Genomic DNA, 19,513 nt, shown 5'->3' with positions numbered 1-19,513 from the left:
AAATATGTAATGTTTACTCAAAAGCAAATGTGCTCAAGGTAAAAGACTATCAGTGTGCGAATAAGGTCTTATACTCGCAGTTTCTTGGAAACCAACGAGAACCGTCTCTGACTTCAGGCTTCGGTCAAGCAAGCCTTACTAGTCTCGACGGTGACTAATTCCGGGTTTTGAATGTTGGTCATTTATTACCTGCCAGCAGATTGACCAAATGTTTTGATATCGTTCCACACGAATTGTTTTCCCAGGTGAACTTGCGGTACAAGTCGATTGGTGACGCTCTACCCTACACCATCCACGTCAAGCTCTCGGCTATCGTCGTGGCAACGGTAAGAAACTAGTTCAATTCTGTTAATCCTCAAAAACACAAGTGTTCAGATCAATGTCCCCACTTGTTTAAGAGTTGGCCAACGTCAACTTGGAATTGACTATTGGACACCTTTGAGATTTCACCATTCTTGAAATGAGTTGCATCTTCTCTAACGTCTTCGATTTACCACTGTGAGCAGAGAGCGGAAGACTCTCCATGGACAGAGACGCGGAGACAGAACGACAGTGACGGGAGGGTGGACACAGCCGATGGCTACGCTGCTCTAAGGGATTTTCGAGACTGGGCTAAGAATACCACCACTCTGCCGGGATATGATCACCTCATGCTCTTCACTGGGTACGTCCCTTATCCATGGTATCCCAATTTCCGCCGAATGATATACCATAATGTTGATTTTACCGAACACTGATATATTATAACATGTGAAATTGTCATTTTGTCAACTTTAATTTTCTTTTCACAGCAGAAAATTGTCATGAAAGAAGCACAAGTATATCTACATTTTTAGTCTTTGCCATGTTAAAAATCTTTTTATATTTAGTCAAGTTTTGATTTTCTTTCTTGGTTTAACATTGGTATCCCGCCACATATCTGTCCACTCATTTGCATGAAATATTGGCATCCGTCCATTTGGGTGGAAACAAACATCAGCAATCTAACTGCTTCTTGTACAAAGTGGAGAGTTTCCTAAATTGATTTCGCTGATTATTGACTCATGTTTGTGAAACGTGATCATTTGATTCGCTATTGTTGTGTTTGTCCGTTTATGTGTGTATGTGATCACAAAATTTAACATTCTTCTTGATTGACCGAGATTCGACAAATGACCTAATTACTTCCAGAGCGTTCTGGAGTGGGAACGCATAAGACGAACACAACGGTATTAATCCTAAAAACAAGACAACAACAAACAATACAATTTAAATAAAAAAAAGACCCGGACCTTTTCGCGCTGACTTGCAGTCCCCAACAAGAACAAACTGAAGTGTCGGTGATCCCCAAAGTACAGTTCAGTTACATAACTGCAGCTGACTTTACCCGTTGTTGCTTGAAAAATTCTGAAAAACAGGTGCTATCGGTGCCACACTCTTACTCCTCCCCCCCCCCCCCCCCCTCCATGCGTCTGCACCTGTGATCTCGTGGTAAGGCATTGATATTATTAAACAGAGTGACGTAGGGTTCCCTGTACCATTCAATTTTAAGCCATATAAACACTTCAGATGCAGGAATTTCTGTAGATACATTCAAGGGACGCTGGTCATTGAATGCGAATAGCAAAAACGGTAGTGGGTGGTTTTCGATGATGGTGATTTTATTTTTTCTTGAAAATGTCCAAGAACACAGAAAGACAAAAGGAACACATTTTTGAATGGAAAAAACATTCTCAAGTAGAACAATATGAAGTCGCGCGAAGCAGATTGCTCACAAATCTGAATGCAACATGCATGAAGAACATTGCAAAATTACGCCGGACAAGACACGCGTTGAATCGATAGCCTGTTCATCGCTGACCGGAACCTGGTTGTCTATTGTTTCACTGTTATATTGTGTTTATTTGACAGTCATGATTTAAGTGTATGGTAAACTCAAATACAGGGCTTATGAAATTTGTGGCGGGCTAGTTAATTTCTTACCCCCCGCGGGTTAGGGGGAGTCCCATATTGGTTGGGACGAGAAAGAATTTACCCGATGCTACCCAGCATGTCGTAAGAGGCGACTAACGGTTCTGTTTCTCCTTTTACCCTTGTTAAGTGTTTCTTGTATAGAATATAGTCAATGTTTGTAAAGATTTTAGTCAAGCAGTATGTAAGAAATGTTAAGTCCTTTGTACTGGAAACTTGCATTCTCCCAGTAAGGTCATATATTGTACTACGTTGCAAGCCCCTGGAGCAATTTTTTTATTAGTGCTTTTGTGAACAAGAAACAATTAACAAGTGGCTCTATCCCATCTCCCTCCTTTCCCCTATCCCATCTCCCCCCTTTCCCCGTCGCGATATAACCTTGAATGGTTGAAAACGACGTTAAACACCAAATAAAGAAAGAAAGAAAGTTAATTTCTTGAAAATACTCTCCTGGCTGGGGAGTTTATTATTTTAGATTTGGTGATCCCTCTGTGTGTGTTACGGTGTCATTATGTATGTGTGCGCACGTGCGCGCGCGTGTATGTGTGTGTAAATCGAGGGTGGCATTACTGCTAAACATTCAACAGATCATTGACAAATAGCAACCTGCTTGATCGGTTCTTTTTCATTCTGTCATTAGGTATAACCTAACGAACGCCAGTGGTGCAGACACCATGCAAGGTAACTCCCCCACCTCTCTCTCTCTCTCTTTCTCTCTCTCTCTCTCTCTCTCTCTCTCTCTCTCTCTCTCTCTCTCTCTCTCTCTCTCTCACACTCTCACACTCTCTCTCTCTCTCTCTCTCTCTCTCTCTCTCTCTCTCTCTCTCTCTCTCTCTCTCTCTCTCTCTCTCTCTCTCTCTCTCTCTGCGGAATGTTACACTTTAATTTTGAACCGTAAATGTATACATGGTTGTTTAGTTATAATCAAACTTTCTGAAAACCAGGCTGGCTTTAGGAAACAGCACTTCACTTTATGGGTCTCTCTCACTGACCACATTTTGCTCTTTATGTAATACTAATAGCCAAGAAATGTTTGAGGATAAAAGATCATAAGTTCTGTTACCTTTGTTGACTTCCGCAAGGCCTTTGATTTGGTCAACCTTGATACGATGTAAAATGCCACTTTTAGCTAAAGCTGACGGCAGTTAACCTATTTGGAATCATGTTACTATTCCTGTTAGTGTACATATGCGTGCGCGAGTGTAGTATGCTTCGTATGGTATTTTTATCTGTTGTCTTATTATTTGTTTTGTCTTTTAATGTGCACCACACTGAAATTTCTCTGTATGAGATAATAAAGTATTCGTATTCGTATTCGTAAGAGAAGGCATCAATCAGTGGTACGTTTTTACGTGATTTATCATGATTTAAGTAAGGTTGAAGAGCGATCGAGGTTTGTCTCCTGAAGTAGCTTATGTTTGCCTTTGGCAAGCATTTCTAGCATTCTGTCCATAGGATTTCATGAAATTTGACGCATACATGTTTCGATGTCATTTCCTAACGGCTTATTTTTGCTCTTTCTGGTAGCATTTGGTGACGTCATTTTCCGCGTTGTAAATAAAGTTGAGGCGGCACTGTGGCTGACTGTTGCACTATTTAAGGTTTTTTTCTCGAAATATTTACTTAGTAAATCCAAAAACAAAGAGACTGCTACAAAAACACCTCCATAATAGTCTTTGGTTTGGTACGGACTTTTGGTCTCTATGGGGTGCATTTCAGCATGGTATCTTTGAAAATCGTTTATGAAATGTTCATTCAAAGTTTGCCATATTTTTCCATTTTAGTAAAACAAAATTGATTGTAAATCATGAAATTTATTTATTTATTTATATGGGAGATTTATAGAGTGCTTGACGTTCTCTAAGCGCTTTACATACTAATTTCTGCCGTGCGAGATGGAATATTTTACACAAAATATTACGCATTTAAATTGACATCATTGTATTCCTAATTTCTTCTTGCTTCCGAAAGCATATAGTTTTGTTGTGTTTTATTGAAAATGCGCGTAAGAATGAAAGAAACCGTTAAATAGGCACTTCTTTCATTTATTTTTTGACATAAAATTAACATTAGTCTATTCCTTATCATTTTGTGATTCCGAAAATATATAATGTTATTGTGTTTGACGTTAAAAATGTTGTTAAAATAAAGACATTCGTTGATGAGAGTAATGCTTTAAATTTAACTTCACAGCTCTGTTCAACTTAGAGAAGTCACATGGAGTCTAGAACACACAAATGACGTCATATTTAAAGGCGAACGATAATGAGGTTACCTTGCAAAGTTCTTTCTTCCAAGAACGAAAAAAATGTGTCCCCAGAGCCAGACACAGACAGTGACAGAGACACAGAAAAACACACAGTGAAACAACACACACACACACACACACACACACACACACACACACACACACACACACACACACACACACACACACACACTCACGGAGCCACCCAGACATACACACAGACATTAATGAAAACCAGAAACTACTGGATCGAAACGTTAGCCTTATATAATTTAGAACAGTTATTTAGGATTCCAACAAGAATTAGAGCTTCTTCTTTATCTTTAGCTTATATGTGTGTATAAATCCGAGCAAACATTATTGAAACCATATTAGTTCCAAGTATTGGCTGCAGTGATCACCTTCCAGCGTGTCTTGCAAGGTCAAACAAGTCGCGTAAGGCGAAATACAACATTTAGTCAAGTAGCTGTCGAACTCACAGAATGAAACTGAACGCACTGCATTTTTTCACAAAGGCCGCATACTCGTAGTTTCGTCAGTCCACCGCTCGTGGCAAAGGGAGTGAAATCGACAAGCCAGAATAGTGCGGTAATGGTCGCGCTGAGTTAGGATAACACGCTTTTCGGTATCTCTATTCTTTTTAGCGTACAGAGTTTGTTTTTAATCCAAACATATCATATCTATATGTCTTTGGAATCAGGGACCGACATGGAATAAGATGAAATTGTTTCTAAATCGATTTTGGGCAATTAATTGTAGTCATAATTTTCATATTTTTAATTTTCAGAGCTTGTTTGTAATCCAAATATAACATATGTATTATGCTTTTGGAATCAGAAAATGACGAAGAATAAGATGAAATTGTTTTTGTATCGTTTAAAAAAAAATGTAATGACAGGTTTCTGATTTTTAATGACCAAATTCATTAATTATTTTTTAAGCCACCAAGCTGAAATGCAATGCCAAAGTCCGGCCTTCGTCGAAGATTGCTTTGCCAAAACTCCCGGGTTCACTCATGTTTTAGCACCAGTGGATGTTTTCGTGTATGACCGTTTTTACCCCGCCATTCACGCAGCATACGCCGATTTCGAAGGAAGCATGCTGGGTATTTTTGTGTTTCTATTTATAACCCACCGAATTCTGCCATGGATTACAGGATCTTTTCCGTGCGTACTTGGACTTATGCTTGCGATTAGGGGATGGTTGCCTAATATGGACCAACTCCTGTTCTGACAAACTAACGGTGCTAGAGCGCTCAAAACAATTTCTTAGCTGTATCCACCCTCTCTGTACACACGAAAGGGAATAGGGCACTAGGCGGCTAAGATTTGAACTCACGACCTTCCGATTAGGAGGCCGATGCCGTCGCGATATAACCTTCGTGGTTGAAAACGACGTTAAACACCAAATAAAGAAAGAAAGAAAAGAGGCCGATGTTTTACCACTACGCCACTGCGCCCATCAGGATATATGGTTCAATTAAAGATAACGCCATATGTTGGCCTATTTGCTACCCTCAAAAATATAAACTGCTACACTTGAGCTTCACAGAAGCTGGCAGTTCTTTTTAAATGAGATGTGCAAGTTGTGCAGTCTTGGGGTTATACTTCACACACTGACTTGGGCGCACATTGAATTCAAAATTTAAATTGTTAGAATTTGTTTTATTCCAGGGCTTGCATACGTCGGTACCGTGTGTGATATACGGCGTTGGTCGGCTACTTCCATTGCTGAGGAGCTGAAGGACTTAAACACAGTTATCGGCACTTCAACTCACGAACTTGGTCATGGGTAAGCTTTTAATAATGACTAAAACATACCAAACAAAAACATTGCTGCCACAAAAACATCTGATTGACCAGAAATCTTGAAGCAGCAAAATGCTTGCTCTTTGCCATGTTAAAAAAGTAGGGCAAGGTTGCCTAATATGGACCACTTTTTACATTTAGTCAAGTTTTGACTAAATGTTTTAACGTAGAGGGGGGAATCGAGAGGAGGGTCGTGGTGTATGTATGTCTGTGTGTCTGTGTGTGTGTGTGTAGAGCGATTCAGACTAAACTACTGGACCGATTTTTATGAAATTTGACATGAGAGTTCCTGGGTATGAAATCCCCAGACGTTTTTTTCATTTTTTCGATAAATGTCTTTTATGACGTCATATCCGGCTTTTCGTGAAAGTTGAGGCGGCACTGTCACGCTCTCATTTTTCAACCAAATTGGTTGAAATTTTGGTCAAGTAATCTTCGACAAAGCCCGGACTTCGGTATTGCATTTCAGCTTGGTGGCTTAAAAATTAATTAATGACTTTGGTCATTAAAAATCTGAAAATTGTAAAAAAAATATTTTTTTTATAAAACGATTCAAATTTACGTTCATCTTATTCTCCATCATTTGCTGATTCCAAAAACATATAAATATGTTATATTTGGATTAACAACAAGCTCTGAAAATTAAATATATAAAAATTATTATCAATTTTTTTTTCGAAATCAAATTAAAAACACTTTCATCTTTTTTTTTTTTCTTTTTTTTTATTCTCTTTTGGTGAAGGTTTTTTTTTGTGTTTTTTTTACATACATATAATTCTGTACATTACAGGACATCACTTAACCAAAAGGACAGATCCATATAACACTTGAAAAACACTTGAACAATTACAACATACATGGGGTGGGAGGATGGGTGGTGGGGGGGGGATGTTCAGAGCTTGGTGGTCGCAGTATCAGAAGGTTTTGAAAAAAAAAAAATATATATATATATATAAGGGTTACATCAAAACATGCATATACAGGCGCCAATCCTTGTAAAATGTATCTACTGTATTATTTACAACTGCGTTATACTTTTCACAAATAAATCTTTGCTTAAAATTTCTACTAAACGTCTGAAAATGAGGGGTCTTTTTGTTCATTTTGGAAATATATACATGGTGTTTGGCACAGATTACTAACACATCAAAAGCTTTATCGGTGACAACATTGTTCGCAACTCCAAGAAGAACCAGTTCTTTAGACAGTTTTAAATTGTCACAATGGGTGCAGTTCGCCTTTAGCCAATTTACAAATTCTATCCAAAAAGTCTGCACTTTATCACACTCCCAAAACATATGTAAAAGGGTTTCTTCATTTCTACCACAAAATGTACACAATGACGTATCCACAATTTTTCGCAAAAATAGAAACCGTTCTGTGGGCAAAATTCTGTACAATAGTCGGTACTGGAACCATCTCAGACAAGTGTCTTTTGTTGTTTTAAAAACATGTTGAAAAATAGCCTTCTTATCTAACAAACAGTCTAAGGATTCAGACCATTTTTCGATACATTTTGGGACCGTAACATGTTCAATCAGCTTTTTGTAAATAAGTTGTGTCTTACCTTTACAAATACATTTCCACACATTGGGCTCTGTCATAATAAAATGTTTATCAAATTCTAAGCCGATTTTTCTCTGATATTTTTTAACAGCCTGGATTACACCTTGGTACAATACAAAATCTCCTCGCACATTTGGATATTTAATTTTAAATGCATTATAGGATAAGTATCCATTTTGTCCCAAGATATGACCAATCTGAGCAATTCCATTGTCGATCCAGTTTTGAATGTACACTGTCTTTTTATCTCTGCGAATATTAACATTATAATGTAAACATTCTGATACAAAATCCTTAAAGGTTGTAGGGTCACATTTTCCTTGTAGTTTCTTATAATGTCTAAAAACATCGGTCCAAAACGGGTTTTCTATTCTCTGCATCAAAACATTTGCAAATTCCTCTCCTTTCGTATTAATTGTTATAACAGATGGACATGCTTTAGCCAATAATCTTGATATTAATCCAGTAAGACCAACAACTCTTTTTAACCAAACAATTTTTAGAGATGACAGAAAACTTTTCACGTCAACCATCTTTAATCCTCCATCTTCATAGGATTGGGTGACCGTAGTTCTTTTAATTTTATCTCTTTTTCCATCCCAAAGAAATTTGAAAAAAATATTATTTAACTCCATCATAAACTGTTCGTCTGGATCAGGTAAGTTTGTAAACAAATGTGTCAATTTGGAAATAGCCAAGGTTTTTAGGACTGTTATTTTACCAAAAGGTGTCAGGTTCCTTCTGGTCCATGAATTCAGAAGTTTTTGAATTTCCTTTAACTTATTTTTATAGTTAAGAAAAACAACCTCGGATACATTTACTGAAAAAATAACACCAAGTGCTTTAAAGTTATCCGGGTTCCAGGTAAAATTCATATCAGGCAAAAATCTTCTTTTGCAAAACTTTAAAGGTCCTAACCAAACTACATTTGTTTTATCATAATTCATTCTCAGACCTGATAGTGATGCAAAATGTTGTAACACTTTTATACTTTCGCAAAATGATTGCTCTGTACCATCAAGAAATAGACTGGTATCATCGGCGAATTGTGACAATAAAATATTTTCGCCAAGAATATTCATACCACAAATCTTTTTGTTCTGGCGTACCATAAGAGACAATATTTCGGCACAAATGATCAAGAATAAATAAGGTGACAGCGGATCCCCTTGCCGGGTGCCTCGACCTACGTTAAACCATGCTGAATACCGACCATTAACTGAAACACAGGACTTAATTTTGCAATAAAAAGTAAAAATCCATCGTTTCATGTCATTTCCAAAGTTGAATTTGCTCAAAGATTTTTCAATAAATGACCAGGCAACACTGTCGAAAGCCTTTTCAAAGTCGACCATCAAAAGTAGGCCAGGTATATTATGTTTATTTGAGTAGAACAGGGTATCATATATTAATCTGACGTTTTCACCAATATATCTTCCCTTCAAGAAGCCTTTTTGATCATCATGAATCAAATTTGGCAAAACACGTTTAAACCGTTCTGCAATGCACGTTGATGCAACCTTATAAACCGTATTTAGCAGAGTAATTGGTCTCCATTTTTTCAAAAGTGTTTTATTTTTTCCCTCCTTTGGAATACATACTATAACGCCCTGTCTCTGAGTCACCGACATTTCTCCTTTCTCAAATCCACAATTTATAGACCGTAACATAAACTTTCCTAAGTCGGAATAGAAAAACTTGAAGAATTCCGCAGTGTACCCATCTGATCCTGGGCTTTTGTCGTTGTTTAATTTTTTAACAGCTTTGAGTAGCTCACATTGAGTAAGTCTACCTTCTAATTGTTTACTCTCATCATCTGTTAATACAGGATGAGCAAGGTTTTCATCAATCTCTTGATTTACCAGTTCGGCTTCTCTTGAAGTATATAACTCCTCGTAAAAAGTCTGTGCTTCTTTAACAATCAAGGCATTATCATGAATAACTTCACCATCTTCTTTCTGCAAAAAAACACATGGACTTCTGGACAAACTGTCTTTTCTCCAAATTACAAAAATATTTTGTATTTTTTTCCCCTTCTCCAATCCACTTAGCACGGGATCTAATTATCATACCATCCACTTTTTTCTGTCTTATTTGACTTAACTCCTGTCGTGTTTGCTCTAAAAGTTGTATATTATACTCTGTCAAATTGCTTTCCAAAGTGTATATTTGAGAAAGAAGATCTTTTTCTTTTCTGTTATTTTCCTTTTTTTTATATGAGGAATATGAAATGCATTTACCTCTTATTTCCATCAATAACATCTCAAAAAAACAACTGATCATCAATCAATAACTGTAAATCATCATCGTCAATCACATCAATATTATCCACATTATAAACAGGTAAAGCATATTGTATCTTTACATCAACAATAACCTTCTTCACTATATTTACAAATTCCATATCTGTCAACAGTGAATTATTAAACTTCCAGAAGGGTCTATCACGTTTAACAACATCAGTTCTAAAACTTACACCAACAATTGAGTGATCAGAATAATAACCTGGTGTAATATCAGCCTTCACAATCTCAAAACCTAACTGCTCTGACACAAGAAAATAATCAAGTCTGCTTCGCTGTGAACTATGGAACCGCCTCCATGTATACTGTCTCACATTAGCATGTAAGGATCTATATATGTCAATGAGATCATACTGCTCCATAAAATCGACAACTTTTCTCCTACTATTGACTTTATAAGATTTGGCCGGGTAGTTTGTATCAACATTCGGGTTTATAACAACATTCCAATCTCCTCCGATAATAATTAACTCATTATCCATCTGCACAATTGTCTCAAACAGTTTATCAAAAAAGGCAGGACAATCAGCATTACTTGGGCCATAAACATTTGCAAGGGTCAGACGTTTTTTCAAAAATTCAATATCAATCAACACATACCTTCCATCATCATCTTTGACAATATTATGAATCTTATAATCAAAATTATTTTTAAACAATACAGCAACACCTCTACTTGCAGAATCATTACCAGCAACAATACATTCATAGCCCCACTGTGACCTAATCAAATTTTCTTGGTGGCTTTTCCAGTGAGTTTCTTGTAGTAAGAAAACATTTCCATTCTGCTGTCTTAAAAAATCAAACACATCTTTCTTTTTCTTGAAGTCTCCAAGTCCATTTACATTAAAGGAACACATTTTTAACTCTTCATGGACTACCATTGTGATCAAACACAAAAACCATTATACTTTTGTTCAGAAAGTTAAAACGAAGAGAGGTACAAACAAGTCGCGTAAGGCGAAAATACAACATTTAGTCAAGTAGCTGTCGAACTCACAGAATGAAACTCAACGCAACGCAACGCAGCAAGACCGTATACTCGTAGCATCGTCACTCCACCGCCCGTGGCAAAGGCAGTGCCAGTGAAATTGACAAGAAGAGCGGGGTATTCGTTGCGCTGAGAAGGATAGCACGCTTTTCTGTAGCTCTCTTCGTTTTAACTTTCTGAGCGTGTTTTTAATCCAAACATATCATATCTATATGTTTTTGGAATCAGGAACCGACAAGGAATAAGATGAAAGTGTTTTTAAATTGATTTGGAGAAAAAAAAATTGATAATAATTTTTATATATTTAATTTTTAGAGCTTGTTGTTAATCCAAATATAACATATTTATATGTTTTTGGAATCAGAAAATGATGGAGAATAAGATGAACGTAAATTTGAATCGTTTTATAAAAAAAATATTTTTTTTACAATTTTCAGATTTTTAATGACCAAAGTCATTAATTAATTTTTAAGCCACCAAGCTGAAATGCAATACCGAAGTCCGGGCTTTGTCGAAGATTACTTGACCAACATTTCAACCAATTTGGTTGAAAAATGAGGGCGTGACAGTGCTGCCTCAACTTTCACGAAAAGCCGGATATGACGTCATCAAAGACATGTATCAAAAAAATGAAAAAAACGTGTAAGGATATCATACCCAGCAACTCTCATGTCAAATTTCATAAAGATCGGTCCAGTAGTTTAGTCTGAACCGCTCTACACACACACACACACACACAGACACACACACACACATACACACACACAGACACACACACACACATACACCATGACCCTCGTCTCGATTCCCCCCTCTACGTTAAAACATTTAGTCAAAACTTGACTAAATGTAAAAAGCGTGCTATCCTTCTCAGCGCAACGAATACCTCGCTCTTCTTGTCAATTCCACTGGCACTGCCTTTGCCACGGGCGGTGGAGTGACGATGCTACGAGTATACGGTCTTGCTGCGTTGCGTTGCGTTCAGTTTCATTCTGTGAGTTCGACAGCTACTTGACTAAATGTTGTATTTTCGCCTTACGCGACTTGTTGTTTCTTGCTAATAACTATAGCTTGTTTTCTTGCGAAGAAGTTTCATTTTGTGTTTGGTAGTACTTCTCTCTTAGGTTAACCGTTAGGCCTAATTAGAGTAAATTAGCTGTGATAGACATTCAGCAAACAATTAATACAAAAAAGTTCACAAATGGTCCATATTAGGAACCTGGGCGCCTTATGTGGACCAGTGAAGAGGCCTTCACGAATCACTGTAAAGATCCCCCTGCACTTCAAAATAACATGATACAACTTGGTGTGCAATTCAGAATAATTCAAATATGCTTTCAATGACCTGTTTCGGCTTGATAAGACCATTATTTGAAGCACAAACTAAAGAAATTTATCCAAAAAAAGAAAAAGCTTGACGGGTTTGAAGTTTGTGTTTCTGCAACTGTTTTGACATGTGCACGTTATCCAGAGAGGGTGAATACGGCTAAGAAATTGTTTTGAGCGCTCTAGCACCGTTAGTTTGTCAGAACAGGAGTTGGTCCATATTGGGCAACTATCCCCTAATTGCATGTAATTGTATATGCTTAGCAAGCGATTTCTTTCTTTCTTTATTTGGTGTTTAACGTCGTTTTCAACCACGAAGGTTATATCGCGACGAAGCAAGCGATTGTGCCACTACATCTGTACAAAGTTTCAAAAACAAAAACATGTGTTTGTCTGCTCAAAAGGTGTATCTGTTTGAGAAGAGGTAAACAAACAAACAAAACGGTCCATATTGTCTTTTTCAAAACTGTTTTGAAAGGATACTTTCTATGTTCTTTCCCCTCATCGTATTGAATGTTTACAGTCTTTAGAAACTGTAAAAAGACTTGCTCAGTAAATGTAGCTCCTCAAAAAGGAAATGTCATTGTGTTTTGAGGCTGAACGTGCTACCCACACACACAAAAATAGACAACACTATGTTGTTCTTATTGTGTCCTGAGGGTGGCAAGACGCATGTCACATTTGCTTTGACGAATTTCCACACACACACACACACACTAAAATAATAGTTAATTGGTGACTTATTGCTCGTGCCAAATGTTCGAGTAGGCCTACATCTGAAAATGTCAGATGCTATAATCACATCCATAATTAGTGGATTTAGACGAACACCATTGCCGTATGCGATTTTTGTCTGATAAACATAACGGCGGGGGATCTTACCCTAGTGTTGCGGTGGGGTGTAGTAGGCAAATCGACCAAGCTGCGGGGGATCTTACCCCGTCAAATTTCACTGTTGATCTTTGTACCCATCGTGAGTCTAAACTAAGCTAAGCTGAAATTTCACGCGATATAAACACATTTAGTCAATCTGTAGGTATCAATACCAGAAAAAACAGTCATCGCCCAGACTACATTCAGATAGTCTCGGCAAAACTTCCCCGAACACCGAGACGGGTCACGCTCGTCCCCGCGAAGCATGCGAACATTATACTCGACCTATTTTCTTTCATTTTAAGCGCGTTGTTCAAGTAAACATAACATATCTGTATATTTTTGAATTCAGGAAAAAAACGAGGAATACAATGCAATGATTTTTTAATTTGTAAATGAAAAATCGTTTTTAATGACAACTTTAATGAGCGAACTATTTTAATAATTTTTAGGCTTCTGAGCTGAAATGCAATATCAAAGTCCGGACTGAGTCAAACATTGCTTGACCAGATTTTCAATTTGTTTAAAACAATAAGGGCGTGACAGTGCCGCCTCAACAATCACAAAAAGCCGGATATGACGTCATCAAAGACATTTATCGAAAAATTGAAGAAAAAAACCGTGTGATGATATTATACCCTGGAACTCTCATGTCAAGTTTCAAGAAGATCGGTCCAGTAGTTTTGTCTGAATCGCTCTACACACACACACACACACACACACACACACACACACACACACACACACACACGCACACACACACACACACATCACGACCCTCGTCTCGATTCCCCGTCTATGTTAAAACATTTAGTCAAAACTTGACGAAATGTAAAAATGGAAAGCAGTATCCACAAATAGTTCGACCTTGACAAGCAAGAACATTTAAGCCCTTCTGTTTACCTTGCTTTGTGTTATTTTATCATTTTAACGTGGGAGACAGTGTTTCTGACCTGTCGTGGTGAAATTTCTTCTCTTATGTAGTACACGAGAGTATAAATGGTAAGAAAACTGATCCAATGCAAAAAAAGGACCGGTCAGTATGATATAAACTTCAATACAAGAAAGTCTGGTTATCTACTATTTTAAGGCATTAATTTGGAGACACCTACCATATGGTTGGTCTTGCGGGGGACATAAATTGGGTGTAGCGCCTGCGGGGGACACAACTTCGTGTACACTACATTGGGGTGTGCACGTTAAAGATCCCACGATTGTCAAAAGGGTCTTTCCTGGCAAAAATGTATAGGCATAGATTAAAAAAAATGACCACCAAATACCCGTGTGACTTGGAATAATAGGCCGTGAAAAGTAAATATTCGCCGTAATGGCTTGAGATTTACTGGCCGATGTGAATGCGTGATATATTGTGAAAAAAATTCCGTCTCACACGGCAGAAATTAATATGTAAAGCGCTTAGAGAACGTCAAGCTCTATATAAATCTCCCAAATAAATACATAAACTAGACGGTCCACGATTCAAGGCGTGCACGTTGCGCGAAACAAAAAACAAGTCGCGTAAGGCGAAAATACAACATTTAGTCAAGTAGCTGTCGAACTCACAGAATGAAACTGAACGCAACGCAACGCAGCAAAACCGTAATACTCGTAGCATCGTCAGTCCACCGCGCACGGCAAAGGCGGTGAAATTGACAAGAAGAGCGGGGTAGTACTTGCGCTGAGATTGAAGGATAGCACGCTTTTCTGTACCTCTCTTCGTTTTAACTTTCTGAGCGTGTTTTTAATCCAAACATATCATATCTATATGTTTTTGGAATCAGGAACCAACAAGGAATAAGATGAAGGTGTTTTTAAATTGATTTGGACAATTTAATTTTGATAATAATTTTTATATTTTTAATTTTCAGAGCTTGTTTTTAATCCAAATATAACATATTTATATGTTTTTGGAATCAGAAAATGATGGAAAATAAGATGAACGTAAATTTGGATCGTTTTATAAAAATATAATTTTTTTACATTTTTCAGATTTATAATGACCAAAGTCATTAATTAATTTTTAAGCCATCAAGCTGAAATGCAATAACAAAGTCCGGGCTTCGTCGAAGATTACTTGACCAAAATTTCAACCAATTTGGTTGAAAAATGAGGGCGTGACAGTGCCGCCTTAACTTTCACGAAAAGCCGGATATGACGTCATCAAAGACATTTATCAAAAAAATGAAAAAAACGTATGGGGATATCATACCCAGGAACTCTCATGTCAAATTTCACAAAGATCGGTCCAGTAGTTTAGTCTGAATCGCTCTACACACACACACAGACAGACACACACACACACACACACACACACACACACACACACACGCACATACACCACGACCCTCGTCTCGATTCCCCCCTCTACGTTAAAACATTTAGTCAAAACTTGACTAAATGTAAAAACAGGCAAAGTACTCGTCTAAATCTGTAGCGCGTCGTTAATCCCTCGGCACGTCATGTTCTATTCTGTATAATTATGTTCTTTTGTAAAGGGCCTAGAGCCATAGGTTAGGCACTTAAAAATGTCCAGTTATTATTATGTCCATTCTATCGTTAACTATCGTCGTCTTTGACAGGGTGGGTAAAAAAAATGTTCGTGGAAGCTTTCCTTTACTTTCCAAATATATTGTCTCAAGGTTAGGAGGCCATTATATGTCCGTTATGACACTGAGATAACTCTTTGTGTCTGTCCCTTGATTCGCAAATGATGAGCATCGAGCAACATTAACAGTCACACAAACTGAAACGGTACAATTACTTTGGGCTCTTCGAATTATTTTCACCTTGTACACACACAAAAACAAACGAGTTATCACAGACAGGCAGATGAACAAACAAGTACATGCGCGCGCGCGCACGCGCGCACGGACACACCACAGACTGTGGGGTTTGTAACCTTTTATCTCCTTCGTATTTTCACGTGCAGACTTTCTGCACTGCACGATGGACAAAGCGGAGTATGCAACGACGACGACAACTACATTATGTCAGGAAGCGGCAAACGTCCAGGAACAATCGCAAAGCAACTGAACGATTGGAAGTTTTCCAATTGCAGTATAAAGTATTTCGACGATTATATCAAGCAAAATCTTGACAGCAGGTAAGCACGGAATGGAGGATTGGTTAGCAGGTTACGTTTGTTGGAAGCTCGTTCATTTGATAGATTGCAGGTTATGGTTTAAACAGCTCGTCACTGTCTCAGTTCTGACCAGGCTTAAAATGGAATAAGACCACCCTTCTACGCTGTCACATACCAAAACTCAACACCCTGACTGCTTGTTGTGGTGATTTGGAGTTTTTTTTAATGAATCTTCTTCTTCTTCTTCTGCGTTCGTGGGCTGAAACTCCCTCGTACACTCGTGTTTTTGCACGAGTGGAATTTTACGTGTATGACCGTTTTTACCCCGCCATTTAGGCAGCCATACGCCTATTTCGGAGGAAGCATGCTGGGTATTTTCGTGTTTTTTTACCCACCTAACTCTGACATGGATTACAGGATCTTTTCCGTGCGCACTTGGTCTTGTGCTTGCGTGTACACACGAAGGGGGATAAGCCACTAGCAGTTCTGCACATAAGTTGAACTGGGAGATCGGGAAAATCTCCACACTTAACCCACCAGGCGGCCGCGTCCGGGATTCGAACAATCGACCTTCCGATTAAGAGGCCGACGTCTTACCACCCCGCCACAGCGCCCGTCTTTTGATGAATCAATTTCCGCCAACCTTATTTTTGTTATGTGACCAAGTGGACGGCTGGTCATATTCCACGTTGAAGCCTGACCAGATCTATGCGACGGTGAGTCTAACTGTCTTCACGAGACGGAAACGGGCCTTTACAGTTTGGAATCTCCTTTTTTGTGGTTTTAAGCAGGGGAAGGGGCTGTACGTTCTTTAATTGTTTATTGATTTTGTCTGTTGATTGAATTGATTTTAAGACAACTACTGTTGATCTTAGCGGATGGACGTGCAACATGTGTGCAACGATTCGAATTACACTACTGAAATTTGGCATGTAAATTCTTTGTAAAATATGAAATGCAAATGGCGGCCATAATTAATCTACTTCCTCTAGCAAATAATCAAAACCAAACATGCGAACACGGGTACATAATGATGTAGACGAACTGTTGCAGTGATACCCTCCTCACTGCCAGGTTCCAATTAGTCACAGTATGTACCTTAATCAGGAAAAAACTCATTACTTCATTCATTTGCGACTATTACGTGTTTGACCCAGTTATACACAAATAGCCTGATAACAAAGGAAAGTGCAGAGTCGTAGGAACACAACGTGCCAAAATCAAGAGTACTGACCAAGAAACGAAGACGCACGATGCAATTGAAAACTGACTTTCGTACGTTTTAGTTGACTTTAACCTCCACCTTAACTCATAGTCTCCCAGGTACGGATATATCCGTACCCACTCATATGGCTCTATCTGACCAGGTACGGATATATTCGCTCAGACTGTTAGCTTCAGTCGCTTCCTGTAACGTCCATGTAAAGCCTGCATTCCAGCGTGTTGATCGATACACAGTTACTACACAGTTACTACAATTCTGAGTGGCCTGCTGCAGCACAGCTGGTCTCGGTTAAAAAAAAGTTGGTCAACATAGGTGGGGTAGAAAGTGTTAAGACGCGTCATCTTCGGTTCACGTGGCCCCTAAATAAGATGATGTTGCGCTGTGTTGAAATCTGCATTATATTATTCAATTATTTCAGTGAAGAAAGGAAATGTTTCTACACCTCATACAACGCAAGCGGCGAAGTAAAAGACACATCCACACTGATGCCGGGACAAGTCTATGACACAGATGAACAGTGTCAGCAAATATATGGACAAAGCTCTTACCTCTGCAACGGGGTATAAAACGTTGTCATCTAAAAACCGTTGTATGCCATCTGAAGTTTAGTTCAAACCTGTGCAGACATGTCAGTTTATCCATGTTCATTGCTGCACACACAGTGACACACACACACACACACACACACACACACACACACACACACACACACACTCTCTCTCTCTCTCTCTCTCTCTCTCTCTCTCTCTCTCTCTCTCTTAATATTAATAAGAAGTCACCAGTAGAATTTGAACAGTTCCTAAATACATTTGTGGCTGGGGTTTGTAATTCAATACTTATGTGTGTTTTTTGTAGTTTTACCGTTCACCAACATGTGATAATAATAATAATAATAATAATTGTCAGTAAGTACTGGTGCCACATGACTGATGTGAACCAGTTGATTGGCTAATGGCGATGCGCTTAAATCTGTTAGCGCACTCTTGGAGTGCGCTAACTTTTCCACAGAGCATATTCTTACGCCCTTTGCCAAAGCGAGACTGTAATCTCATCCTCAGAATAAATTAATGACATGTAGCTTATATTCTTCACTTTACCAAAACATAACCATACATTTCCTGCGGCTCAAAGCAGAAGTTTTTTTCCTGACAGATCGCAGGCGCCTGTGCCACAGTTAAGACCACTGATCTAAAAATAGAAGCGGCTGTATCTCTTCCACCAATGGTCTCTTCTCGTTTTGACTTGCAAAGATTCTTCTCCTATGCCGTGTTAGTGGCATGTAGCTTATTAACCATATTACTAAATGATGAGTTAGTGTAAAATTCCGAGCGGCAAACAGAAAACACAAGTGTTATTTCGATAACGTATCAGCTAGACCAGCATTTGAAAGTCGACTCTGTTATAGTAGACTACACTGAAATACGACTGCATCAGTTCAGTAAATGAATGGTTTCCGAATTATTATTTCAAGGCAACAACAATCGGATTCGAAAACGTGTAGGGTTAAGAACGTTCTTACCATGTATAAAACTTATTACCAGCCTGCCTCATGCGTGCAGACGAGCAATTGTTGTTTTTGAAATGAGACTGCAGTGCAGTGCCGTGGTTCGATTGCCCTAGCCGCCTAGCAGACGACATAAACCCCGCAGCAAAATAACATGTTGGGCAAATGTGAACAAACAAACGATGGGGACATAATACGTGTAGGGTTCACAGCATTCTTACGGTTCATGTATATAGTACCAGTCTCCCCGATGAGTGAAGATACAACACGAGAAACATACCACATTTACTTTGAAAATGTGCTAACCGTGGCCTTGGCCGGAGTCAATTCAAGGGGCAACACTCTGCACAGTCAATCTGTCGAAGCTCGATGAAGGTTTCGAATCGCAAATAACTAAGAGCACAGTCCTTTCTCCGAGTTTAAATGAGGTCTCCATGAAAGATCATCACTTTTTAGCTTAACACTACACTGGAATTTACCAACAGAAATTAAAACAAGAGTTTGCGTGTGACGAAAGCACGACACACTTGAGACAGTCCACACAAAAGTAGATCTGACACAAACCTGACCACACAGTTACGCCTATCCAAATGCGCGTTGCAAAATGTGCGTTTTGAATCTTTTTTTCTCTGGCGGT

General features: G+C 38.5%; 1 protein-coding gene across 2 annotated transcripts in view; it reads left to right on the top strand.

The window, feature by feature from the left end:
- The window catches only part of LOC138976682 (metalloprotease mig-17-like), a 64,114-nt gene that overhangs the window by 21,629 nt on the left and 22,972 nt on the right, over positions 1-19,513 (top strand). For both annotated transcript variants that reach the window (XM_070349558.1, XM_070349557.1), the window contains exons 7-12: positions 246-326; positions 507-664; positions 2,591-2,631; positions 5,872-5,989; positions 15,995-16,168; positions 17,791-17,932. In XM_070349558.1, coding sequence (XP_070205659.1) covers positions 246-326; positions 507-664; positions 2,591-2,631; positions 5,872-5,989; positions 15,995-16,168; positions 17,791-17,932 — 714 coding nt within the window. The remainder of the gene's footprint in view (positions 1-245; positions 327-506; positions 665-2,590; positions 2,632-5,871; positions 5,990-15,994; positions 16,169-17,790; positions 17,933-19,513) is intronic.

The sequence above is a fragment of the Littorina saxatilis genome, linkage group LG9 (assembly GCF_037325665.1).
Source record: "Littorina saxatilis isolate snail1 linkage group LG9, US_GU_Lsax_2.0, whole genome shotgun sequence".
NCBI lineage: Eukaryota > Metazoa > Mollusca > Gastropoda > Littorinimorpha > Littorinidae > Littorina > Littorina saxatilis.
The sequence above is the reverse complement of the archived record's forward strand: the minus strand, read 5'-3'. Positions and strand labels throughout refer to the sequence as shown.